Below are 27205 nucleotides of genomic sequence, written 5' to 3' on the forward strand. Positions count from 1 at the left end.
CTTATTTGACTCTTTTTGAGTGATTTGCTTTGTCTATATTAGATTGGCTATTTTCCAGTGTTATTTACCGTTTTATTTGGGGGGGAGGGACATCATAGTGTAAGGAATACAGCTTTCCATTACTAACACTGTGGGGTTCCTTTAACCCCTTAAGGACACATGACATGTTTGACATGTCATAATACCCTTTTATTCCAGAAGTTTGGTCCTTAAGGGGTTAAATGTTAAATTCCCTGTGCATTGTCATGTCAGTGAGTAACCCTCTCAGTGAGCCCTTTGTCCAGCACTGTTGTTGCCCAATGCTGGCCAATCTGTGTTATCAGATGTTGGTTGGGTATCCCATGGTGACTAGTCAGCTGAGTGGCCACATTAATAAGATCACAAGCCACGCTGGCTCCTCCCAGTCAGTGTGTTATACTGTAGCCCTCTCTCTGTGAATGGAAGCCGGCGCACAGCGCTCGCAATGACAAAACTAAACTAAACAAAACAGGCTGATGACGTCACCGACTCTGGCCAATAAAAGCGCGCGTCCTTCCGCCCCGTGCAGCAGAGTGCGCGGTTGCTGTGGTTTCGGGTGACGTGTCTTACGCAGGCGACAACAATGACGACTACGGTGCTAGCGGGGGCAGGGCTAAAGCGGAGAGTCCACAGGAAGATGGCGCTCCCCACGGCTCCCGACCGGCGGCTCCAGACCGACACCGAGGACAAACTAGAGCTCAACCACCGAGGCCTGGAGGAGCTCAGCAGCCTGGCCGCCGACGGAGACGGCATCCCACTGCATTCACCGTGGACATTCTGGCTGGACAGGTAATGGGCGGCAGGAGAGCCCGGCTGGAATGGCGGAAATACACTGACTGTGTGTGGGGCTGATATCGGTTATTATACACTGACTGTGTGTGTGAGGCTGATATCGGTTATTATACACTGACTGTGTGTGTGAGGCTGATATCGGTTATTATACACTGACTGTGTGTGAGGCTGATATCGGTTATTATACACTGACTGTGTGTGTGAGGCTGATATCGGTTATTATACACTGACTGTGTGTGTGAGGCTGATATCGGTTATTATACACTGACTGTGTGTGTGAGGCTGATATCGGTTATTATACACTGACTGTGTGTGTGAGGCTGATATCGGTTATTATACACTGACTGTGTGTGTGAGGCTGATATCGGTTATTATACACTGACTGTGTGTGTGAGGCTGATATCGGTTATTATACACTGACTGTGTGTGTGAGGCTGATATCGGTTATTATACACTGACTGTGTGTGTGAGGCTGATATCGGTTATTATACACTGACTGTGTGTGTGAGGCTGATATCGGTTATTATACACTGACTGTGTGTGTGAGGCTGATATCGGTTATTATACACTGACTGTGTGTGTGAGGCTGATATCGGTTATTATACACTGACTGTGTGTGTGAGGCTGATATCGGTTATTATACACTGACTGTGTGTGTGAGGCTGATATCGGTTATTATACACTGACTGTGTGTGTGAGGCTGATATCGGTTATTATACACTGACTGTGTGTGTGAGGCTGATATCGGTTATTATACACTGACTGTGTGTGTGAGGCTGATATCGGTTATTATACACTGACTGTGTGTGTGAGGCTGATATCGGTTATTATACACTGACTGTGTGTGTGAGGCTGATATCGGTTATTATACACTGACTGTGTGTGTGAGGCTGATATCGGTTATTATACACTGACTGTGTGTGTGAGGCTGATATCGGTTATTATACACACACTGTGTGTGTGGGGCTGATATCGGTTATTATACACTGACTGTGTGTGGGGCTGATATCGGTTATTATACACTGACTGTGTGTGTGTGGGGCTGATATCGGTTATTATACACACACTGTGTGTGGGGCTGATATCGGTTATTATACACACACTGTGTGTGTGGGCTGATATCGGTTATTATACACTGACTGTGTGGGGCTGATATCGGTTATTATACACTGACTGTGTGTGTGAGGCTGATATCGGTTATTATACACTGACTGTGTGTGTGGGGCTGATATCGGTTATTATACACTGACTGTGTGTGTGGGGCTGATATCGGTTATTATACACTGACTGTGTGTGTGTGGGGCTGATATCGGTTATTATACACTGACTGTGTGTGTGTGTGGGGCTGATATCGGTTATTATACACTGACTGTGTGTGTGTGGGGCTGATATCGGTTATTATACACTGACTGTGTGTGTGGGGCTGATATCGGTTATTATACACACACTGTGTGTGTGGGGCTGATATCGGTTATTATACACACACTGTGTGTGTGGGGCTGATATCGGTTATTATACACACACTGTGTGTGTGGGGCTGATATCGGTTATTATACACACACTGTGTGTGTGGGGCTGATATCGGTTATTATACACTGACTGTGTGTGGGGCTGATATCGGTTATTATACACTGACTGTGTGTGTGGGGCTGATATCGGTTATTATACACTGACTGTGTGTGTGGGGCTGATATCGGTTATTATACACACACTGTGTGTGTGGGGCTGATATCGGTTATTATACACTGACTGTGTGTGGGTCTGATATCGGTTATTATACACTGACTGTGTGTGTGGGGCTGATATCGGTTATTATACACACACTGTGTGTGGGGCTGATGGCGGCTATTATACACTGTGTGTGGGGCTGATGGCGGTTATTATAGACTGACTGTGGGGCTGATGGCGGTTATTATAGACTGACTGACTGTGGGGCTGATGGCGGTTATTATAGACTGACTGACTGTGGGGCTGATGGCGGTTATTATAGACTGACTGACTGTGGGGCTGATGGCGGTTATTATAGACTGACTGACTGTGGGGCTGATGGCGGTTATTATAGACTGACTGACTGTGGGGCTGATGGCGGTTATTATAGACTGACTGACTGTGGGGCTGATGGCGGTTATTATAGACTGACTGACTGTGGGGCTGATGGCGGTTATTATAGACTGGCTGATGGCGGTTATTATAGACTGACTGACTGTGGGGCTGATGGCGGTTATTATAGACTGACTGACTGTGGGGCTGATGGCGGTTATTATAGACTGACTGACTGACTGTGGGGCTGATGGCGGTTATTATAGACTGACTGACTGACTGTGGGGCTGATGGCGGTTATTATAGACTGACTGACTGACTGTGGGGCTGATGGCGGTTATTATAGACTGACTGACTGACTGTGGGGCTGATGGCGGTTATTATAGACTGACTGACTGTGGGGCTGATGGCGGTTATTATAGACTGACTGACTGACTGTGGGGCTGATGGCGGTTATTATAGACTGACTGACTGACTGTGGGGCTGATGGCGGTTATTATAGACTGACTGACTGACTGTGGGGCTGATGGCGGTTATTATAGACTGACTGACTGACTGTGGGGCTGATGGCGGTTATTATAGACTGACTGACTGACTGTGGGGCTGATGGCGGTTATTATAGACTGACTGACTGACTGTGGGGCTGATGGCGGTTACATTAACTCTTACAGGGTAATTAAATAAAACCTCATTGGTTTTATTTAGACTTCAACTGACCACTGTAGCCCTCCCCTCTTCCCAATTTCTGTTTCTTGTACATTCAGTCTCTTATCTTTGTTCCTCCCTCTTTCTTGTGTTTTTTATATATATATATATATATATATATATATATATATATATATATATATATATATATATATATATATATATATATATATATATATATATATATATATATATATATAGTTTACAATTCACCTTGGTTTAGTCCTATGTTCAATTAAGTAAGAGTGTCACCATTGGTAAAGGGTGGAGAATCGAAGTTCCACTTCAATTGCTAAATTAAACACAATTGGTGATCAAAATGAACCCCACCGGAAGGCAGACTGTGCACATTGTGCATGTGCAACGAAATGGAGTAATGGAAATTTGGAGGGAAAATGATGTGAGTGTAGGTCTAATCCGCAAGGTACAAGGGGCATTAGGTAAGGGAAAGGGGGTGATGGTATAGTTTAAGTTCTACATACAGGGAGTACAGTTAAATCATATGTAAGATACCATTTTCAAATATTGTGTAGTGCACTGGATGAACTCAAAATCCTCTGATTGCAAAAGTCATATTTTTGTTTGCAAATGCTTTCTTTTCTGTAATGGAAAGAAGGGATGTTATTTGGAGTCCTAGTGGAGAAATGTAAAATCATTCCTAGGGTAACTCCAAAGCGAAGTTGGGACTTGTGTGCTAAACGAAAGTTTAAAAAAATTCTACACAATCTTAATAGTGATGGGGTGCTGTAGTTTGTTTATGGTTAAAGGGACACAATGGTCACCAAAACCACTTTAGCTTTATGAAGCTGTATGTTGTATAGATCATGTCCCTGCAGTCTCACTGCTTAATTCTGTAATTTAGGAGTTAAATTACTTTGTTTATGCAGTCTAGTCTCACCACTCTGCATGTGACCTGCGCAGCCTTCCTAAACACTTCTTTTAAAGTGTCATCTAATGTTTACACTTCCTCTATTGCAAATTCCATTTAACTTAGAATTTCTTATCTCCTGTACAGTTTATAGTTTGCTAGGCACTGCAAGAGACTGGTGTAATTAAACTGCTATTGACAGTGCAGGAGAACAACTTTTAACATAAGTTACAACTGAAAACGAAACCATTTTGTGTTTATGCACTGTCAGTCACAGCAAAGGGAGGTATGGCTAGATCTGCATAAACTAAAACAAAGGTGATTTAACTCCTAAATAGCCGTGAAACATCAGGGGCATGATCCATTAAGCTAAAATTGTTTTGGTGACTATTGTCCTTTAAGACTGAAATTGGCAAACGCATTCTACTAGTATTTAAATACTTACTTGAAAGTGGATGCCAAATAGAGGGATATTTAAAAATTTTTGCTTGACTCTAGAAAGTGACAACTTTGGGTTGGGTTGGATCCCATGGGTGTGGGGGTGAAGTCAAAGGTAAGGCTTGCTTATATGTAGGCCTTTTTATCCAAGGGATTCCTGGCGCTGCATCATTTTACTCTTGCACAAGTTCAAATCTGCAGTTTATAGAGGGCCCCACAAGGACGAGGGAGCTTCCAGATGACCTTTTACGATGGCAAAGACCATGCCTGAATCCCACAGTCGGCACTTATGACTGTTGCTGGGATTGGACAAAAGTTGACGGAACTCCACCTGATGTTGACCTCAGTTGTCAAGACAAAGTAGTCCCTAGCTTGTCTCATGGAATCTCTAAACTTGGTTGTCATTAAAAAAACAAACCTCCAATTCAGTTACATTAAAGGGACACTCCACTTCTGCCCATTTTTTTACAAACTGCAATAATTACCTTGCAGGGTTAACTCCACCTCTAGTGGCTGTCTATTAGACAGCCACTAGAGGGAACTTTCTGATTTATAGCAAAGATTTTCTTTGCTAGAGCGTCGCTGGAAGTCCTCACTGTGTGAGGACCTCCAGCGTTGCTCATTTCCCCATGGGGAGCGCTAATGCGCATGCACGGCATTGGTCTCCTTGGCCGGTGGGTGGGGATCAGTCTCGCCCACCAGCCGACGAGTCAGAAGGAGGCGCAGAGGAGGAGACAGCGATAAGGGACATCGTCGCTGCCTCAGGTATGTTACTGAACCGGGGAGTGGAAGGTGGGAAGGAGAGGGGACCTGCAGTGCCAGGAAAACTTTTTTTTTTTTTCTGGCACTGGAGTTTCCCTTTAAGAACAGAGCTGGTTTAGGCATAAATGTGCAATATTGCAAAGTTTGCAGCTAGTACAAACATAAAATGAATTGGCTTTTTTTTTATTTCATTATATTGTGTAACGGCTACCCAGATAGAGAGAGGGTTTCTGCCGTTGAAGACGTCCTTTTTCCCTGCAAGCTGCTGTGGAGAAGTAGGCTGATGTAATCCCATCCACGATATCCAGAGTGAGGAGCAGGTTCAGCTGTAAACAGGAGCAGAATAATATTCCCAAATAATCCCCTTCCAAGAACGAGACGAGGCTACGTTTTGAAGGGTCAAGATGAACTGAGGACTGGAACACCCAGCCTGCTTTTTATTAGAAATAGATACACACAGAACACTCCCAGGGGGAGGATGAAAACAACCAATAATACAGATGGTAACACCCCCACGTCTCCTCCCCTCAGATAACTACATAACCCAATTAAAATGTCCACATTTTTCCACCAGTTCTGGATGTACCCCAAAAACAGGAGGTACAGCTTTAATTCCGGTAGCGCTGGATAGCTCTCCTTCAGGGGGACAATATATCCAAAAATCACCCCATTCGGATGTATAGTTCGGGAGATACAACGTTCCAAAGTTTTGACCGACCGCACAGACCAACTAGCCGAAATTAGTTCCATGAGTTTTGGCCTTGCGGTCGGTCTCCGTTTGCACGGTAAAAAGGTATGATATTCTTGCCATCCATGCGAATCGCGGGGTTCGCTGGAATCCCCATAGATGATTGCATATAACTACCGAACGAGGGGACGTTCGGTAGTTTCCATACGAACTTATGGAGGTCTGGAGGACTCAGCGGTGTTCGCCTGTTTGCGTATCCGTTTTCAGTTCCATGCGGTTACAGGCAAACACCGCTGTTCGCACACAAGATGGCCGCGAACACGTGCAAAGTCCCGAAATGGCGGCCACCTCTGTATTACACGCGAAATTCGCACGGAACCAGACGAACAGAGGGATGAAACGAATGGATGTGTAAGTTGTAATTCCCTTGTTTGTTTCACATCCACCAGAGGTTGGGAGGGATCTGTTACACTGCTCCCCTTTTGTGGAACACTCCAGCAGACCCGGATTGATCCTTTTCGGGTCAACTTGGGGCTGTCCGGTCCTTTGTTAGGGCAATAGTTCTGTTTGTCTGGACAGACCGTCCGCGTTCCCATTAAACTTGCCAGGGCGATATTGGATGGAGAAATTGTATGGCTGTAGTGCGAGACTCCATCTCAGTAAGCGTCCATTATCTCCAGCTACTCTGTTCAGCCATACAAGGGGGTTATGATCAGTAATTAAGGTGAATTCTTGACCATACAGATATGGGGTCAATTTCTTTAGGGCCCAGACCAGGGCTAAGCACTCTTTTTCCACTGCCGCGTAACTCACTTCTCTAGGTAACAGTTTTCTGCTGAGATACGCGACAGGGTGTTCGCCCCCGTCTTCGCCGACCTGGCTTAGCACTGCCCCCAGTCCGTACATGGACGCATCTGTGTGGACGACAAATCTTTTGTTAGGGACGGGGGCAGACAAAACAGGTGCATTGATTAAGGCTTGTTTCAAGGTTTGGAATGCTGTTTCACAGGCGGGAGACCACAGGACTACCCTAGGTAAATTCTTCTTTGTTAAATCTGTCAAGGGTTTGGCGATGGCGCTGTAGTCAGGGACAAATCTCCTGTAGTACCCTGCTGTCCCTAAAAATGCTAACACTTGTGTCTTAGTGTGGGGTGTGGGCCAATTGGCTACGGCCTCTACTTTAGCGGGTTCTGGTCGTTGTTTCCCACACCCCACCCTGTGTCCCAAATACTGGACTTCAGCCATGCCAAAGTTACACTTCTCCGGCTTCAGAGTTAGGCCGGCGGCCCTAATCTGATCCAACACAGTCTCTATGTGTTGTAGGTGTTCCCCCCAAGTCTCGCTATAGATCGCAATGTCATCCAGGTATGCGCAAGCGAAGTCCTGGAAGCCATCAAGGAGGCGGTCCACTAAGCGCTGAAAAGTAGCTGGGGCGTTTTTCATCCCGAAGGGCATGACCTTAAACTGGTACAGGCCAAACGGGGTGACAAACGCCGACTTAGGGATAGCGTCCTTGGCCAGGGGAATCTGCCAGTACCCCTTGCACAAGTCAATGGTGGTCAGATAGCGTCCCCTGGCAATGCGATCCAATAGCTCGTCTACTCGGGGCATGGGGTATGCGTCTGTCACAGTTCGGTCGTTGAGGCGTCGGTAATCGACACAGAACCGGGTCGTCCCATCCTTTTTGGGGACTAGGACGACGGGAGATGCCCAGGGACTGTCGGATGGCTCTATAACCCCTAGTTTTAACATCTCCTGAATCTCCTTCCTCATCTCTTCTTTTACCGCCTCGGGAATTCTATAGGGAGTTTGTCGGAGCGGGGCTTGTCCTGGGGTTTCTACGTAATGGGTCGCTACAGGTGTGTAACCTGGCTCCTGGGAAAAGGTTAATCTCTTTTCAACTAGTAGTTGCTGGAGTTGTTCTCGTTCTGTGGGAGTTAATCGCTCCCCTAGCTGTACTGTATTAAGCAGAGTTTTGGACTCGGGGTTGGCTAATAGATCAGGGATGGGGAGACTGTCAGGGTCCTCAGTGGCGGGGATGCATATGGCGGCTATGTCTTCGGGCCGTTCTTGGTATTCCTTTAATAGGTTTATATGAAAGGACTTCTGTATCTTTTCGTCCTTGCTACTGGCAATGATATAGGTGGTGTCACAGACCTGGGCTACTACTTTGTAGGGGCCTTGCCAGGAGGTCTGCAATTTATTTCCTCGAACGGGTTTAAGTACTAGAACTTTCTGTCCTACCTGGAATGTTCTCAGCCTAGCGTTCCGATCGTACCAATGTTTCTGCCGACCCTGGGCCGCATGGAGATGATCCCGTGCCATCCGGGCTAACTGTTCCATACGGTCCCGCATTTCTAGCACATATGGTACGATGGGGACACCTTCGTGTTCCGTCTCTCCCTCCCAGTGCTCTCGGATGAGGTCGAGGGGGCCTCGCACCCTCCTTCCATAGAGCAGTTCAAAGGGAGAGAACCCAGTGGACTCCTGCGGTACCTCCCGGTAAGCAAACAGGAGGTGTGGCAAAAATCGCTCCCAGTCTCTGTATTCCGCCGTAAAGGTCCGTAGCAATTGCTTTAGGGTACCATTAAAGCGTTCACAGAGACCGTTAGTCTGGGGGTGGTACGGCGAACTAAGCAGGGGCTTAATACCACAGACCTTCCACAACTGCTGGGTTAAGTCTGCGGTAAACTGTGTCCCTCTGTCCGACAAGATTTCCTGGGGAAATCCTACTCTGGTGAATATCCCGACTAGCGCACTGGCGACAGTGTCAGCCTGGATATTCGTCAGAGCGACGGCTTCTGGGTAGCGGGTGGCATAGTCCACCACGGTAAGAATGTATTTCTTACCAGAGGGACTGGGGTTAGGTAGGGGTCCTACTAGATCGACTGCCACCCTGCTAAATGGTTCCTCGATCACAGGCATAGGGGACAGTCGAGCTTTCGGATGATCCCCTCTCTTCCCCACCCTCTGGCATACATCACACGTGCTACAGTAACGGCGCACGTCCTTCGAGATTCCTGGCCAAAAGAAGGTCTGAGTGATCCTGTAGGTTGTGCGGTTACCCCCTAGATGTCCTGCTAACGGAATGTCGTGGCCAATTCGGAGAAGCTCCAATCGGTACTTTCTAGGTACCACTAATTGGCGCTTCTGCGAAGGAGCACAGCCTCTCTTCCTGCCTTCGGTTAATCTGTATAATCGGTCCCCCTCCCATATAAAACGTTCCCGCTCATCCCCTCTATTGTCAGCTAGTTCTCGGTACTTTCGGAGGGTGGGGTCCTGTCTAGTTTCCCTCCCAAACTCCTCTGGGGTGTCCCAAGCTAGCGGTCTCTCTGTAGTGTCATTGCTAGGTGTCTGTCGGTGGCTTACCTGGGTCTCCCGACCTGTTGGCAGATCGTCCTCGATACGGGTCTGTGAGCGGGTGGTCACGGGGCAAGCCGCAGCAGTAGTGGGTAAAAAGGCCAAGGCTAGAGGGCCAATATCATTGCCCAACACGACCTCAGCGGGTAGGTTGTCCATAATGCCCACCGTGGTCTTTCCTGACCCGACTCCCCAATCCAAGTGTACCCGGGCGGTGGGTAAGCGAAAGACAGCCCCCCCTGCGACCCGAACAGCAACAGTACGGTTAGACACAAGTTCTGGTTTCACCAGATGCTTTTGTATTAAAGTGATGGTAGCGCCAGTGTCCCTTAGGCCTTGTGCTATCTGTCCATTTACACGCACCTCCTGACGGTGGTGCTGGCGATTATCTGGGGAAGCCGCTTGTATGGGGTTGGCCTCATATAATATTCCCAGGCATTCCTCAGGACTCCCTTCAATTTCCAGGCAGTGAGCAGCAGCGGGGCGTGAAGATGGGCTTTCGGTGTTAGATGTGCGCCTCCAGTTATTATTGGCTGATCCCAACGGGCAAACACGGGCAATATGTCCCAGGTTGCCGCAGCGATGACACGTCACTTTGTAGGATTCCCGGGGCTGGTTGTTAGACCCTTGAGGACGTGGAGGTCCTGGGGGTACCGGGGCCCGGAATTCTGTGCGTGCAGCGTAGGTTGGGGTGCGGGCCTCTGTTCTAGGTGCTGGTCGTGTAGTACCTTGGCTCACTTTTCTCGTTTCCACATATTCGTCCGCTAGTCGTGCTGCCTCATTTAAGTTGGCTGGGCGGCGATCTCTCACCCAATCCTGTGTATCCGCCGCCAAATCTTGGAAGAAATGTTCCATCAAGAACAATTGTAGCACTTCTTCTCCGGTGTTAGCATTGCACCCTTGCATCCAATGTGATGCCACCCTTTGTAGCTTGTTTGCCCATTCCATGTGGGAGTCCGCTGCCTTCTTTTTGGACTCCCGGAAGCGACGGCGATACGCCTCTGGGGTGACTGCGTATCGGGTGAGTAGTGCGGCTTTCACCCGCTGATATTGTGTGATATCTTCGGCCGTGAGTGCCCGAAAAGCCTCATTTGCTTTTCCTGAAAGTTTTCCAGCCAGAATAGTAACCCATTGGTCTGGGGGTATCTGGTGCAGTGAGCACTGCCGCTCAAAATCTGCCAAATATCCATCAATTTCTTCCTCATTTTCTGCAAACGCTTTAAATGCAGTAAATGGTATTTTCCTCCCTGCAGCAACGGGCGGAGGAGTAGGAACTATATGTGTACTAGCTTGTTGTGCCAATACATGTTCCGTGTCTTGCCTTCTCTTAGTCTCGATCTCCTCTTTTGCGTTCTTGAACAGTCTGTCTAATAACTCCGTGGTCTTTTCTGGATATAATGCTAATCTTCGTTGTACAATAGCAGTGAGTACATCGTTCTCGCTGACCGGTGCAATAGGTTCAGTTACCTCCATGGATCTATCCATTTCGTCCAGCTCCAGTAGGTCAGCTATCAGCTCTCTCCTTGGTCTGTTACTGGCACTCCTACCACGATTTTCCAATAGATCTTTCAGTGTGGGTCTTTTCAGCTTGGCATACTGAGACTCCATTCAGCACTTGCTCCTTGGGCAAAAAGAACCATCCCACCGCTGCCAACCAATGTAACGGCTACCCAGATAGAGAGAGGGTTTCTGCCGTTGAAGACGTCCTTTTTCCCTGCAAGCTGCTGTGGAGAAGTAGGCTGATGTAATCCCATCCACGATATCCAGAGTGAGGAGCAGGTTCAGCTGTAAACAGGAGCAGAATAATATTCCCAAATAATCCCCTTCCAAGAACGAGACGAGGCTACGTTTTGAAGGGTCAAGATGAACTGAGGACTGGAACACCCAGCCTGCTTTTTATTAGAAATAGATACACACAGAACACTCCCAGGGGGAGGATGAAAACAACCAATAATACAGATGGTAACACCCCCACGTCTCCTCCCCTCAGATAACTACATAACCCAATTAAAATGTCCACATTTTTCCACCAGTTCTGGATGTACCCCAAAAACAGGAGGTACAGCTTTAATTCCGGTAGCGCTGGATAGCTCTCCTTCAGGGGGACAATATATCCAAAAATCACCCCATTCGGATGTATAGTTCGGGAGATACAACGTTCCAAAGTTTTGACCGACCGCACAGACCAACTAGCCGAAATTAGTTCCATGAGTTTTGGCCTTGCGGTCGGTCTCCGTTCGCACGGTAAAAAGGTATGATATTCTTGCCATCCATGCGAATCGCGGGGTTCGCTGGAATCCCCATAGATGATTGCATATAACTACCGAACGAGGGGACGTTCGGTAGTTTCCATACGAACTTATGGAGGTCTGGAGGACTCAGCGGTGTTCGCCTGTTTGCGTATCCGTTTTCAGTTCCATGCGGTTACAGGCAAACACCGCTGTTCGCACACAAGATGGCCGCGAACACGTGCAAAGTCCCGAAATGGCGGCCACCTCTGTATTACACGCGAAATTCGCACGGAACCAGACGAACAGAGGGATGAAACGAATGGATGTGTAAGTTGTAATTCCCTTGTTTGTTTCACATCCACCAGAGGTTGGGAGGGATCTGTTACATATTGTATTTGTTTGGTAAACGATAGTTTCCTTTTATAGGAACCCTATAGTGTTGGGAAGGCAAACTAATGCTAACAAAAGTGTTCCTCTAACTACAGGTTTGTTTTACACCTGATGTTTTGCCAGTCTCCATATTAATCAGTATTGTCCATTTCCTGTGACAAACCAGTCCCTTCTGTCATGTATATAACTTGATTGTCAGGATATTTATGAAAAGCTCAAATGACAATGTCTTGTCTATCTCTTGTCGTCCACATCCTACCTTGCCTCCCCACATAGTGATGTTTCAGTTTGTCAAATACTGTCTCTCTTTAATGAACATGTTTATTGTAGGAGTGGTTGGTTGACAAACACAACTTGATTCAATGCATCCCTATGATATGCTGCTGACTGGCCAAACCAGTGTTTGGGCCTGTCCTGCCTCATTGACTGTTTCAGCCAATCCATTGCTTTTCCTGTGGTGAAAGCTTTGAAGTTGCAGATATCATCCATTCTAATTAGGTCAATCAAGTAGGCGGTCAGGAACGGGCACAGTGCAGTGCCAGACAGACCGTGTGATGGTCTATGCCGTCTTGCAAGGCTTTAAAGCCTGTTGACAATATATGGTATCATAGCTTTCAGGTACCAGTATGGTTCTATGAAATCCCCAGGTATCACTCTGTACATAGAAGTCCCTTTGATCAGCGTGGGCCACAATTGGTGTCCTGAGACTGACAGATGAGCTGTGTGTTACACATGCCCCTATAAACTCCTGCAATTTGGTGATTTGTGCTCCGCAATTGTGAATAGCTTATAATCATATAGGACTAGCAGGCCATTCAAATCTCTCTGGTGACAATCACTACCAGCACAGTGGCATGCAGAGTTTGCCAGTTGCCCAAGAATTAACCACTGTCATCAGCAGTGGCAGCAAGCAGGAGCTGCAGTTTGTGCATGAGATCTTTCTCATGCTGCTTTTCCACGTTACAGAACACACTGTAATGTAAGCTTTAAATTACTTTACCCAGATTTTATTTTCATGGGATATCTGTAAACACAACATTTAATATAACCAGCACATTTCAGATGTTGGTGTTAAAAGACTCTCATATGGTCCAGGGAATGTGCTTTCTATAAATGTATACATTGTGTTGTAACTCAATGGATGCTTTGTGTTGACTAGTGCAATCGCAAGAGTCAAATGGATTCAGTGGAAGCCTGGATATGTGCTAAATGATACCCTGCACTAGGACAAAATTGCTTTAAATGAAATTGAGCAGTGAGACTGCAGGGTCATGTGTTGTACACCGTAACTCCTTTAATAAAGCTAAAGTTGTCTTGGTGCCTGTAGTGTCTTTAAAGTTGTAATCCCAGTGTGTGTTTTTTTTAATATATAAAGGTTTAGCTTTAAAAATGGAATTTACTTCTTGCAATTTTTTTTTTTTTTACTTCTAAATATAACTGAAATCCTAGTCATATCTTTTATGTATCTGGACTAAATGGTGAATTTTTCTTCATTTGCACTTGTATAGAAATTATTAAACACAAAACTGATGTGTTTATGCACTTTTTTAAAATGTATTCACTTTAATGTTGCTTATACAAATAAGCTATCAAATGAGGTGTTCAGTGCATCATATATCAAAGCTACTATATTAATGTAAAGAGATTCAGTCACTATACACTACCACCATATACTCTACTTCATCCATGTTTTGTCTTCTGTAACAACCACTTTACAGATTTGTCCTGCTTGGTAGGAGAGATTTAATAAAAATAAATAATTGATTTAATTGTGGGTATAAAAGCTGCATATCTTGTCTGACACCTTTTCCAGCCCTTCTTTTGTAACTGATTATACTTTCTGTACCTGTTCAGACTTCCCAATGCAGCTCAATGAGAAGTCTTTGCAAGGCAGTTGCTCAGTGCAATTGCTGTCTCACCGAGCTAACCAACCAGGAAGGAACACTACTGGGTTTCTGACTGCCAGCAGAACAAAATGTTTAATTGCATGTCAGATGCAATTTGCCTCAAATTGCTATTTTATTTAAATTTTTTTACACATGTTCAAAGTATATGCAAAGTGAAGAAACCCAATGTGGGCCATTCTCATGCATTTCCTTTTGTAGTAAACACTGTCTTTTCAGAGAAAATGCAGTGTTTACATTACAGCCTGGGATACCTCCACTGGCCACTCCTCAAATGGCTACTAGAGGTGCTTCCTGGGACAGTGCTGAATTGTGCAGCACTGCCATTCAGTGTTTCCTCCCTCTGCATGGAGACACTGAATTTGACTCACAGATGCATTAATTCAGTGGATTGGACAAGGCTCATTTGCTCTGCCACCTTGACAGTCTCAGCCAATCCTATGGGAAAGCATTGTGATTGGCTCAGAGCAACACTTGGTATCAGCCACCTGGCAGATAATGGCCAGAGCCAGCAGCTGCAGACTTTAACAAAAGTAAGATTTTACTATATTGAGGGGGGTCATTCTCATGCATTTAATTGGCAGACTTTTTATGCACTATGCGCTATGGCAAATAACATGCTTGTTTGATCACACACAACTCGAGTCGCTTGCAGTTTGAATTTACCATCTTTTTCTTTTTTTGTTTTCCAGGTCTCTTCCAGGAACAACAGCAGCAGAATGTGAATCAAACTTGAAAAAAATATATACAGTGCAAACTGTCCAGGTAAGGGAGCTAGCAAAAATTGTGTATGAAATATCTCTAGTCCATGACCAGATGTTCAGAATGATTCTAGGGACTACTGGATAGTCATGCCAGCAAGCTAGTCACAATTTGGCCACACATACAGCATTTTTGGTGTGAAGATAACCAAAGCATGCTTGAAAACTGCTGTTAAAGGAATAGATTTTAGACCTATGTAATTTATTAAACAAAACTGGTGAGTTATGTTTGCTGGGGGGGAGGGAGGAAGAGATTGGCCTATATGAATTAAAGTCTCTGACCTTTTTTCCTCTATTTATGGAGAATGTAATGCACAGAGGAAATAAAACCCATTCTGCTTCCCACTTCAGTTCTGAAACCTAAGCAGTTCTTGGTGTTCAAAATATACCATTTTAGTAATGACTGTATATTCTTCTACTACACTTGTGTGCTCAGGGTAACATTACAGACAATACTACTTATAAGCCTTTAGTATCTTAAGACATATTCTAATAACGTAAATAAAATGCAAGCAGTCTTCAGCTGCCACTCTGTACTGTACACACACTAGTGTGACTTGATATTCTTGATGATACCTGGACAAGTTTCTTGTCAAACTTTTTTTATACAGCAGTCTTGTACTGCTCTTTTGTTAATACTACTGTATTGTCAGTAGATTCAAATATGACTTCACAAAAATTCATACCCATTCTTCAGCAAAGGTTAGCAGTTTGAGAGTTAAATGTACTCAGGCCGCGTGGGTTATAGCTGGTCTCTTAATAAATTACATGCAGGCTAGGGAAACCATGACCCTAGTATCCCTCAGGTTAATCAATGATTAACTCTGAACTTTCTGGCAATCATGCAAACAAATTTAAACATGCAATGAGTCAAGGGGAAATAAAGGCAAAATCACAGATGGGTTGTTGCTTTTTCCATCTGACAGTGTTCATTGGCTGAGTCAGCTGAGCACAACACTGCTTAGCTTAGTGGTACTAACAGGATGCTCCTGCAAGGAGACTCAAGTGTACCCAGCAGGACCTAGGTAAGTTGTCATCTGAGGTCTCAGATTAAGAATGGAACTTATAAGTTAAATGTTGCAGTTTCCCAGTGTGGTGGTCTGCTCAATCGCTGCCTTATGTATATTTATTTGAAACGATGGTACCCTAATGGAAGGTAATGCAGTGTTTATTTATTCCTGTGTGGGCTGTGATATGGAAACTTTGTAGTGGTCCTGGGCCTTGGTGTGTTCCTTTCAAAGCACCAGACTCAATAGAGCTGTAATGGTTCTGGTGCAAAGACTGTCCAGGCAGTGCCTTTGGTACGGCCTGTCTTGAGAGAAAATGGGAAACTAACTGCTGCTTGTACTATGGAAAATGTACAGTTAGACTTTATTTTTGTACCTGCTCATTAGGGATTTCTGTAGTAAGCAAATGGCTGAACTAAACCTATGGGTGTGTACATCAAAACAGGTATTTATGGCAGGGCCAGCAATTGATAATCTGTATGGTTCTTTAATACAAGAGGCTTCCATTGACTGAGGGATTAAAAAAGTGTTTCCCAAGGTAGCTTTCATTTAAGAGTTGGGTTTAGATCTTTCTACTCTTAAAAATAAATGAGGCTTGTTTATAGGTATTACAAATCATAGTGCTTTCCAACAGTACAAAATATAAATGTTGGACCATATTTGTAATTACCCCTTGGGGTAGACTGCTTTCCAAAATGATTTCAGTGGTGCTGTCATATTAACTATGTGTATTGTAAAGTTGCATGACAATCTCTCTCCAAGATCCTATAGGTGTATGTCTAGATTTATTGGTTTCTCTAGTATAAACCATATTTAATGTAATCTTTCTTCCTTCCCTCTGTAGAGTTTCTGGAGTGTGTATAATAATATTCCACCAGTTACAAATCTCCCGCTGCGATGTAGCTACCACTTGATGAGGGGAGAGAGAAAGCCGCTTTGGTGAGTTCACATAGGAATGTATTTCATTTTTTTTAGTGGTCAATTTCCTTGCATTAAATGTTCAGCCTACTATTTTGCTTGGTTTCAATATGTACCACATGAAAAGTCCTCAGATCTGTAAGACCATAGATTTCCTGGTACCATGCTTACAAAAGTACATGCATCGTGTGATATTACTTTATAATGGCACATTCTCACTGATAAAGATGCAATAGGAGCTATTCACTAAATGCTAAAAGGCAGCTGGCTTTCAGTTTTGTAAACTTGGCAAAAAATTCAGACCGACTTTTCTCATGGATCTTGGTAATGTGAGGCCAATTTAATTCACTGATTAAAGTGAACTTCACAACTATCAATAACTAACTATGCATTTAGCCAATTCAAATTGTCTTTGCATTGCAGACTACTTGTACTATGTGAATAATGGCTAGAACACCTGCATTGCAGTGGGTTGCCATCACTAATATAGAGGAAACATCTAACGGCTCATTAAAATATTGTAGTATTGTGACTGTTTTCTCTTAAACATGAGTAAAGATCTGTTAACACTGGTGCTAGATCATCTGAAATGGCTGGGAGCATCAAATTGTATTGCTTTATAACCATGAATATTTAAAATGTGTAAACTATGTCAATTTTGATCTGTTGTACAAAGTCTTAAAGGGACACTATAGTCACCTGAACAACTTTAGCTTAATGAAGCAGTTTTGGTGTATAGAACATGCCCCTGCAGCCTCACTGCTCAATCCTCTGCCATTTAGGAGTTAAATCTCTTTGTTTATGAACCCTAGTCACACCTCCCTGCATGTGACTTGCACAGCCTTCATAAACACTTCCTGTAAAGAGAGCCCTATTTAGGCTTTATTTATTGCAAGTTCTGTTTAATTAGGATTTTCTTATCCCCTGCTATGTTAATGGCTTTCTAGACCCTGCAAGAGCCTCCTGTATGTGATTAAAGTTCAATTTAGAGATTGAGATACAATTATATAAGGTAAATTACATCTGTTTGCAAGTGAAACCATTTTTTTTTTCATGCAGGCTCTGTCAATCATAGCCAGGGGATGTGTGGCTTGGGCTGCATAAACAGAAACAAAGTGATTTAACTCCTAAATGACAGTGAATTGAGCAGTTAAATTGCAGGGGAATGATCTATACACTAAAACTGCTTTATTTAGCTAAAGTAATCTAGGTAACTAGTGTTCCTTTAACCCCTTAAGGACACGTGACATGTCATGATTCCCACTTATTCCAGAAGTTTGGTCCTTAAGGGGTTAATGACTTTGCTACTGCTGTAAAACCTGAGGTGTGTTATTAAATGGCGCATGGCAACATTGTATAGAAGGCTTGCTGCTAAACAGAAGCCATCTTTCTGCAGTGAACTTAACAGCAATGTATGTTGTGCAAGACTATCTTTTTTTTGTACTAAATTACTCCTTTACTTTTCTATGCAGGGAAGAAGAAAGTAATGCCAAGGGAGGGGTATGGAAAATGAAAGTTCCCAAGGAAAGCTCAGTACGTATTTCCACACAGAGCAATGACATTTGGTTTTTTTTTTTTTTTTTTTTTTTTTGGGGGGGCGAGAGGGGGTTTGGACATGTTTGTTGTAACCTGGGTATCAATTTTGACTTGCAAATGGTTTTTAAAAATCAGCCTCTTGTAAAGTCCCCACTCTAATACTGAGTAGTTCTGTGCTTAAAGGATTTGTCTGCTCGTGGTTCATGGCTTTTTTTTTTTTTTTTCCTGAATCTTATTTTATCCTCTAGGCTTTGGTTTGGAAAGAATTACTACTGGCTACCATCGGAGAGCAGTTTACAGATCATTGTGCAATTGGTAAGTTTAATTTTTTTTTTTTCTCAATAAAAGTACCTTGGTTTATTCCATATTGGTATTCCCTTTAGAGTTTTTTTTTAGGTCTGATATATCATGGTGCCTAAACAGTGACATCATGCATGTCTCATTAATAAAGAGGGCTGGCAAAACTAAATTAATCTAATGAAATGATCCACATGGTTAAGGACTGTCAATGTTAAAAACAAAATATGATTTTTATATACACCCTTTATATCACCAAATGCATAAAGGTTAGCTGTTGACTGTGCCAATCTTTTGCCTGGTATTGCTTGTTGGTTTAATAAAGTGTTAATTATTGCAATGCTGTGCCCATGATGCACTACTTTTGAAAGTGCATGCCCTGATACAGAACTTGTCTGAGACCAGAGGCATCAATGGGCAGCAACACTGAACATGGATATGCGGTAGAGGTAAATGGTCTCCTGTTATATGCCTTGCTAAACTCTTCACCCACCCCTTCCCTTGATTCATTCTGTGGTTCTCTTGCTAGATGATGAAGTGATTGGCGTCAGTGTAAGTGTCCGTGACCGTGAAGATATAGTTCAAGTTTGGAATGGAAATGCCTGTGTTGTAGGTGAAGCAACTGTTCTAGAGAAAATTTACAAACTTCTGCCAAACACATCTTTCAAAGCTGTATTTTATAAACGTAAGTATTTAAACAAATCTTACTATCCTTATCTTATTTAGCATAGTATTAAAATCTTCTATGTGTAATTTTGTTTTCTAAAATGCAGGGAAGAGTTTAATTCGCCCTTTAGCTGATCCACCGCAGTCAACGGTAGCAATGTATGTAATTCCTTTTCTTAGTGACGACACTGAGACTGCAGACCGCTGGTTTCTCATGAATTAAATGCGGATGAAACATGTCAGATATTGCAGATTCCTATGCTGTAGGTTTTTACTCTTCAATAAAGACTGCTTGCTCACCTACCTTTGTGTGCAAATATCCTATGTATCTTGTGTGTATGCATACACAAGGGAGACTAGTTTGCAGCAGGGTTTCAATATTATAATGAAATACATGTTGTTTTTCTCTCTTGCAGCCCATGAAGAACATCATGCCTTTGAAGGTGGCCGTTCAAGACATTAGCTTCACTGTAGCATTTTATTTTTCTTTAACCCTTTGACTTCTAAGCAGTTCTAATATCTGGATCACTATGCTGTGAGAGGGTTGGTTATATCTGTAAAGAAGTCTGTCTTGCAGTTTATTTATTTTTGTTTGTGTATTTTACATTTATTTTCTAAAATTTAAAAAATCATGCAATTTTACATTTCCTTTTTTTTTTTTTTTTTTTTTTTTTTTTACTCCCCACTTCAGAATGGGCAAATTAGTAATCAAAGTAAAGAACAAACTTGTATCTCACTTTATTAAAAGTGATGCTTTTAGTTTTTTATTCTTAACACTTTGAGTGCACTGCTCCAGCACTCGGTGTTTAGTCTTACATGTCTATTTCAGTAATATCAATAGAATTTTTAATGTACTCTTTACCTGTATACACTGGGAGCAGTTTTTATGGACTTTAAAGCTGGAAGTTGGAAACATCCACTGCCCTACTTATTGCAAGCTCTCCCTTAAGCTGATCTGTTAATGTAGTTACTCAGGGCTAACTTAGTCAATTTTAATTGAGGCTACCCAATTGGAGAAGGGGTGCTTTTTGGCTCTCGTGACATCCCTTTAACCCTGGCATCCAGTCCTCACTTACATGGAAATTATAGTGGCTTGATCATCCAAAACCCTGTGGGTACTGGGTCTTCTCGAGCATTCACTATGCTTTGATCTCTGGAACATCTTTGCAGGGCATGATAAAGTAAACCTTTCATTAGACTTATGGAGTATGCACAATCATGAAATGCTGCTTTTTGTTTATTCTTGCTGTGTAGTTTAGATTTTTATATTGGTTTTTTTCTTTAGCTTCATAATGTTTAGAACATTCCTTTCACTGTAATTTTAATTCCCCCAAAAACTATTGTACTGTATTGCACTGTATATAACAAAGAACTAGCCTTGCCCTGACAAGATTACACTGGGCCTCTGGTACAGTAGAATTTACCCCATAAAGGTTGAAACTTGGTATTAATTTGCTGCTGTCTCTCACAAAGCTTTACTGTATCAAATGGTTGCATAAGCTCTTCTCAAATATGAAGTATCTCTGAATTGGGAAACCTCATGTAGAGTACATTTCTCTTGGGGTTTTTTTGTGTGCATTTTATTGAAAGAAAACTGACCATGGGCCCAGATTTCAAGATACTGCAGGAAACACTTGTTGCATTGTAGTAACACTTCTGGTTTTATTAACAAAGCCTGGATTTGTGGAGAATTGACCATTTTAGGCCAAAATAGTCTAAAATATGTTCCCAGTTCCCCTCCATCTTGGTGGCTATGTTGGTGTAAAATGGTTTCATAATTCAATTCCTTTATTTGGTGAATAATCCCATCTTGTGTAAACTTATTTCAAGAATACATTTATTCCTAGAATTGCAAAATGTTGTTTGTAGCTGCCTTTGGTTTTTTTTTGTGGTTTTTTGTTTAGGTTTTTTGTTTACCTTCCCACACATTTGCTTGTAAAGTCTTCTTCTATCACAATGCACATTCTTGGCTGCAAATTTGCATTTTAAAAACTTACACCTTTCGATCTTCCTGTTAGGGAGACTGCATTTGATGTGCAAGGTTAAGCAATATTCTAATATCCTCTTCTGATTGTAGCATTACTGTGAAAATGTCAGTTCACCCTTTGAGTGCGTTTTATTCTTGGAACCAAAGATTTAGCAGTCTAAAAAAGGAAGCTGGCAGTGAATGTACAGTAACCACTGGGCATCATATATACTTTTTTTCTGATTTAAAACAAAAACAAAACTTGTTACTGGATATGCCTGCATCATACAGTAAAGTAGGAAGTTCCTCTAGCAATTTAGTCAAGATTGCACTGACCTACACCCATCCATCAAATCTTAATTTATCTTTTCCTTTATCTTTTTATGCTCTCGTATTTATAAACTGCTTATATATAAATGTGTATTCAGTTGTATTGTGAATAAAGATTTTCTAAAGTCTGTTTGGGTGTTTCTGTCTTTGCTAAAGAAAATCCAGCTATTATCTAGGTAAATACGATTTTGGGAGGGGAGAATCTGGAAAGGGTACTGTCGAGCAGATGTGTAAGAAGATGGAAATAATGCATTAAAATGAGGATGGTTTTTAATGTGAAGGGAGGTTGAGGAACTCTACTTGGGTAGTGGGCAGATTTTGAATGACATTTAGGACAAAAGCTGAGCCAACTCCATAAAATTTGAGGAAGGACTGGATTTTTGTTTTTTACTTTCTGTCAATATTTTTCCATAGTCCAAGTGGCAGTCATAACAAGTGGGATGTAGTTGCCCATTCGTCACAGGACAGGTAGCATTGAAAAGGTTAAAATCACAATGCAGTCTCCTCCCCCTCCTAGCTTTATAAAGGGCAACTCCACCCTGAGCTCCCAGTATATAACAAGCTAATAGGATATAGGTTTACCACTTTTTTTTTTTATTTCTAAAGGGAGGGAAGTCATGACTATGGATTGGACTGCGGGTAAAAAAAGTAGGGTAAGAAAAATTTTAGATTTTTCCAAGCGGCAGTCATAACAAGTGGGATGATATAGCAAGATAAAAACTAGAGAACCCACCATACAGGAGCCTGTGGATTATGGCTCCTGAATCACAAGGTATACCATCCCCAGCTGCTGGGACTGCCTACTGGAGTAATTCTGGAACACCAGTTTTAAACTGTGTTAGAACCTAAACACGGTTAGTAATCAGCTCTTCCAGAGCTCAAATCCAAATGTGACAACACTTGCATTTTAATATGCAAATAAATGGAAATAGACTTATACAGACAAGGCAAGATTTTGAGGAAACTTATGCTCTCAGTCTTCAGAATAGAGAAGGGCAATTGCTCATTCATATTTCCATTGGTGGCATTTTAAGGGGTTTAGTGTAGTTAGTCATTTATACAGACAAACCTACCTACATGAAACATTTATATATACCATAATTTATAGGGTGATTTGCTATAGCCAAATACCTACACCAACCAAACAGAAAATAGGAAAAAATAGGAAAGTCTGGAAGAATTTTGGTGATCACAATTTTAGTGTTTAAGTGTTATACAAAATACAAAAAACCTTAAGCTACTGAAATACCGTAAACCCCGGCTTAATCTTTGGAAATCACTTGTGAAAAAGAGGGGAAAGCTGCAAGATATATCTGCACATAGGTAATGTGATAACTAGAAAGAAATATAGGATTTAACAAAAAATCATATGCATAAATAGCATACATTTCAGAAGTGGAAAAATATGCATATATCCAAACTCTACACCTCTGGACATTTAGTATGTTGGTCTGCAAAGGCCTAGAGACTAACAAGAGAAGCTGAATTACCATTTCCACTGCATAGTATTAATGGCCTACATGTGTGATGAAAATCAAACAGCTTACACAATGTCTGGGCTCTTCCAGGTGTGATTGAGATGCCACCATCTCACTGTAAAACTCTCCCTCTCACAGCACAGGCTGACTAGTGGAAAACTGGTGCTCCAATCAGATCAAACTGACTTTATGATCATTGTAGTAGGTGTAGCTCACTTCAGAATGGAAACAAAGAAATCATAAAACGGTCCACATATATGGTAGCCATTTGAACTTATTTTAAAGCATAAGCGTGGACTAGCTACTCCAGCGACACCTATAATAATCTGCCTCTGATGGGCTACACAGCAGACCCTTGTGGTGTAAGACAGGGTATGTAAATAAAATGGTGAGCTAAAATCAAACCATAAACATACTGAAACCTTGCTTTATAAAATACAAATTATCCTCTTGAAAGGAGTACAAACTGGAAGTTAGGCATGTGCATGGGGAAAATTTTCGGTTCGGTTCGGCTCGGCATTCCTGAAATTCGGAATTTTTGCAATTCGGCAACTTCGACAATTCAGAATTTTGGGACTTCTGCACTTCTATTGCAGCCGCTTAGTAGATAACTCCCTAATTCCACCGGTATTAGGGAGTTATCTACCAAAAGACTGAAAGACCTAAATTACTAAGTAAAAATTACTTGGTATTAGTAAATTTTGCCCCTACCGCGAGTAGGGGCATGTCAAGTAAGCAGTGAGCAGCCTGTAGCTGCACACTTAAAAAAATAAATAAAAAATAGGCCCCCACCAGCGGGTGGGGACCCTAAAGTAAAACGATGGGGGGGGGGGGACCTATTGTCCTCCCCCCGGCCCCCACCCCTGAGCAGTGGATGGGGGCCCTACAGTAAAATAAGGGGGGGGGACCTATGGTCCTCCCCCGGCTCCCCACCAAAAAAGGCCAAATAAAAAAAACATAACCGACGCAATTTAAAAAAAAAAAAGCGCCAAAAAAAAATAATCCTTCACCCTGCGAGGGCTCCACACAGACTGAGCTCTGCAGGGCAGGGAAGGCTTATAAAGCCTTGCCCTGCAATTAGGCTCAGAGCACTCTGATTGGTGGGTTTAAGCCATCCAATCAGAGTGCTCTGACAGGTAAATCAAACAAGTTCTTTGGAATTTTCCCACGCTGTGTAATTTGACTCATAACTCTTTGATTGGTGGATTAGGTAACCAATTTTTTTTTTTTTTTTAAATTGCGTCGGTTATTATGGTTTTTTATTTGGCCTTTTTTGGGGGCTGAAAAAATAAGATTTTAGAAGAAAAAGAAAACATCGAATGGTAAGTTATTATTTTTTTTTTTTTTTTAATTCTTTATTTTTGTTGTGCACATAAAAGTTACAAGCAGGCGTGAGGTGCCCCGAGAGCAGTCCTCATGCGGTTTCGTCGCTAAACATGCGGGTCAATCGATTACAAGGCACATTTTTATATTATTGTTGTCAGCTGGTACATTCAGTTTGTGGGAGTAGTGTGTACATTGTCAAACACGGCAAGTAGAGGATCAGCACAATTTTATGGTGTTATTAATCGAGTGTTGGTCTGATCAGGTATGCGTGGTAAAACAGTATATGCAATTAATAAGAATTGCACTAACTCAATTTTTCATTTCTTTATCTGTTACAGCTTGTACCTGACGTAACTCTTGAGAGTTATTCTATACAGCAGTGTATAGTAACAGGTGTAGTGTAGTAACAGGTGTATCAGCGTGGTTTGATACAGAAAATCAATCAAAAAGCGAGGCTTACACGGTGTAGATTAAGTTTAACGGCAGGCTATGAAACATGTATGCTATGTGCATTGTGGTTAACTATAATATCTCGCTTAGTAGGGTGCTGGGTTAACAGAATGCACGTTGTGTATTACAGTGCTACAGCAGTAGGTAAGAGCTGAGAAAGCAAGGCAGAAGCAAAACAATATTATGGTATGTAAGTGTGTACCCATTCTTGTAAGTATTTTCAAGTTAGTTAGGTAATCAACGTAACACTGGCCTCAAGATAAGAAAGTGGGTCAGAGATAGTAAACCGGTAAGTGATAAAAACAGGTTTTAGGTCCCTGGGTGACCTATCAAGCCTATCCTTAGCCAAAATATATCTACAGCAGAAGAACTCTTAAGTAGGCTGGTGGTCTGGGATATCTGCCTGGCTACTGCATTAAAAATAATATCCAAGGGTACAAGAACACATAACCATAACAGTAGAAGTCATAATAAAAATTTAACACGGAGGCATTGTCCAAAGGTTGTGTGTGTTTGGGCAGTGCGGCAAAACAATGGTGGGTAGTGTAAGTCCCCGTGGTTGTTCACCTCTGTTAGCCTATGCCCACCCTGGAGGCCTGATATGCCAACCTGATTTGGAGATGCAGCTTCAGAGGGTTGCTATTGTGCATTGGATCATTCGGTAGGTAATTACAAGTGTTTGCCAGTCCTTTGCAATAGGTGTTATACCAGAATGATTCTCCGTTCTTACATGTCTGCAGGTGCAGAGCGTCCCATTTCCTCCCGTGTGGGAAGCAGTACAATAGTCTCCAACTGCTTTTCTGACACAATTTCCGATGACCGCGTCTAATGGCTTTCTTCCTGCGGGGTTGTTGTGCTGCTGCTGTACTCCTGGTGGGTCTCTGCCCAGGTGGACGTGCGCGTTTGTTTGCTGCTATGTCTGGGGCCATCTTGCCCGACCTGGGCCTCTGTAATTCCTCTTCGTGTTGCCTCCAAGTCTCCCGTGCTGTCCGAGCAACCAGTGCCGCCGTTCTCAAGCGAGCCTCCCATTTCGCCCAGAAGAGCTCAAAGGCGGCATCCAGTGTAGCCGTAGACGCCAGAGGTGAGTGGGTCGGATGCTTTTGGCCCTGCAGGGCCAGACCATGTGCAATTCCGTCGGCCATCTTGGTTGGGCCTCGTGGTGTCTGTTGGTTGGGGTTGTGCCCTGGAGTGTCCCGAAGTGGAGCGCTCTTTGTAGGTAGGTAGGTAGACCGGGATGACCCCCACCGGTCCAGAGGGGGGGAACGAGGGCCCATGTACATAGAGGCAGCCAGTCTTGGCAGCAGGAGAGCGGCCGTCCCTCCTGCGTCCGCCACGTGAGTAGGCCTCTGACACTTGTCGAGTGGATAGCATTCGTCCTGTGGCTTGGGTGGTGTCATTGTGTTCCGCTCAGTGTCACCTCTCGTTTGTTGACCTTTGTGTCACGATTAGTCGTTGTTTCGGTTGTGAGAATCCGTTTTGTGTCATGCTTGTTGCAGGAGCTCCTGAGGTTAGCGTCCTCTCAGCTCCATGCTCAGGCCCCGCCAGGGCCGGATTAACATAGGGGCTGATGGAGCTGCAGCTCCAGGCCCAGGCCCATGGAATAGGCCCATTTAAAAAAAAAAATATATATAATTTTTTTTTTTTTTTTTTTTTTTTTTTTTTTTTTTTACACACACTACTCTTAGGTTTGCCACCTGACTGGTATTTTACTGGCACATACAGTATTTGAGGCTGCCGGGCTGTGCAGGTATTGCAGTAATATCGGCAATACAAATGCAGGTATTTTTCTCAGTATAATCAGAGATTACACTGCAATACCAGCACCGGGCAGTAGTTGTCACTGTGTGTGGAGAGAGGCAGGGATAGGAAGTTACAGCATCTCCCTGCCTCTCTCTACTACTCACTGATCCGTGGGGGAACAGCTACACAGCACAAAGAGTCCAGACAGCAGCTCAAGTAAGTGAGGGATGGGGGAAAGGCAGCAGGTCGGCATGGGGACACTCAGACACTAGGGGATACTGGGAGACCTGGGGACACAGATACTTGTGGACACTGGAAAACATGGGGACACAGACACTAGGAGACACTGTGAGACATAGGGACGCTGAGAGACATAGGGACATTGGGAGACACTGAGCCATGGAGACACTAGGGACACAGTGTCCCCATGTCTCTCAGTGCCCCCCAGCCAGTGTCCTTAGTGGCTCAGTGTCCACATGGCTCCCAGTTTCCCCTAGTCTCCCAGCCAGTGTCCTCAGTGTCCCCAAGTCTCCC

The 27205-nt window shown here is 43.3% G+C and overlaps 1 protein-coding gene across 1 annotated transcript; it reads left to right on the top strand.

The window, feature by feature from the left end:
* Positions 1 to 560: 560 nt before the first annotated feature.
* EIF4E3 (eukaryotic translation initiation factor 4E family member 3) lies at positions 561 to 21805 on the top strand. The gene is made up of 7 exons (XM_063427538.1): positions 561 to 807; positions 14889 to 14961; positions 16809 to 16903; positions 18355 to 18415; positions 18667 to 18733; positions 19245 to 19400; positions 19798 to 21805. Exons 1-7 carry the CDS (start codon positions 602 to 604, stop codon positions 19842 to 19844), a joined length of 705 nt encoding a protein of 234 aa, XP_063283608.1. The 5' UTR covers positions 561 to 601; the 3' UTR covers positions 19845 to 21805.
* The last annotated feature ends 5400 nt before the right edge of the window (positions 21806 to 27205 follow it).

The sequence above is a fragment of the Pelobates fuscus genome, chromosome 7 (genome assembly GCF_036172605.1).
Source record: "Pelobates fuscus isolate aPelFus1 chromosome 7, aPelFus1.pri, whole genome shotgun sequence".
NCBI classification, from domain to species: domain Eukaryota; kingdom Metazoa; phylum Chordata; class Amphibia; order Anura; family Pelobatidae; genus Pelobates; species Pelobates fuscus.

Coding starts and splice junctions, on each gene's coding strand:
- EIF4E3 (XM_063427538.1), top strand. CDS start 602: ATGACGACTACGGTGCTAGCGGGGGCAGGGCTAAAGCGGAGAGTCCAC. Junction 16,904..18,354: donor GGAGAGAGAAAGCCGCTTTG/GTGAGTTCACAT, acceptor TTTTCTATGCAG/GGAAGAAGAAAGTAATGCCA. Junction 18,734..19,244: donor TACAGATCATTGTGCAATTG/GTAAGTTTAATT, acceptor TTCTCTTGCTAG/ATGATGAAGTGATTGGCGTC.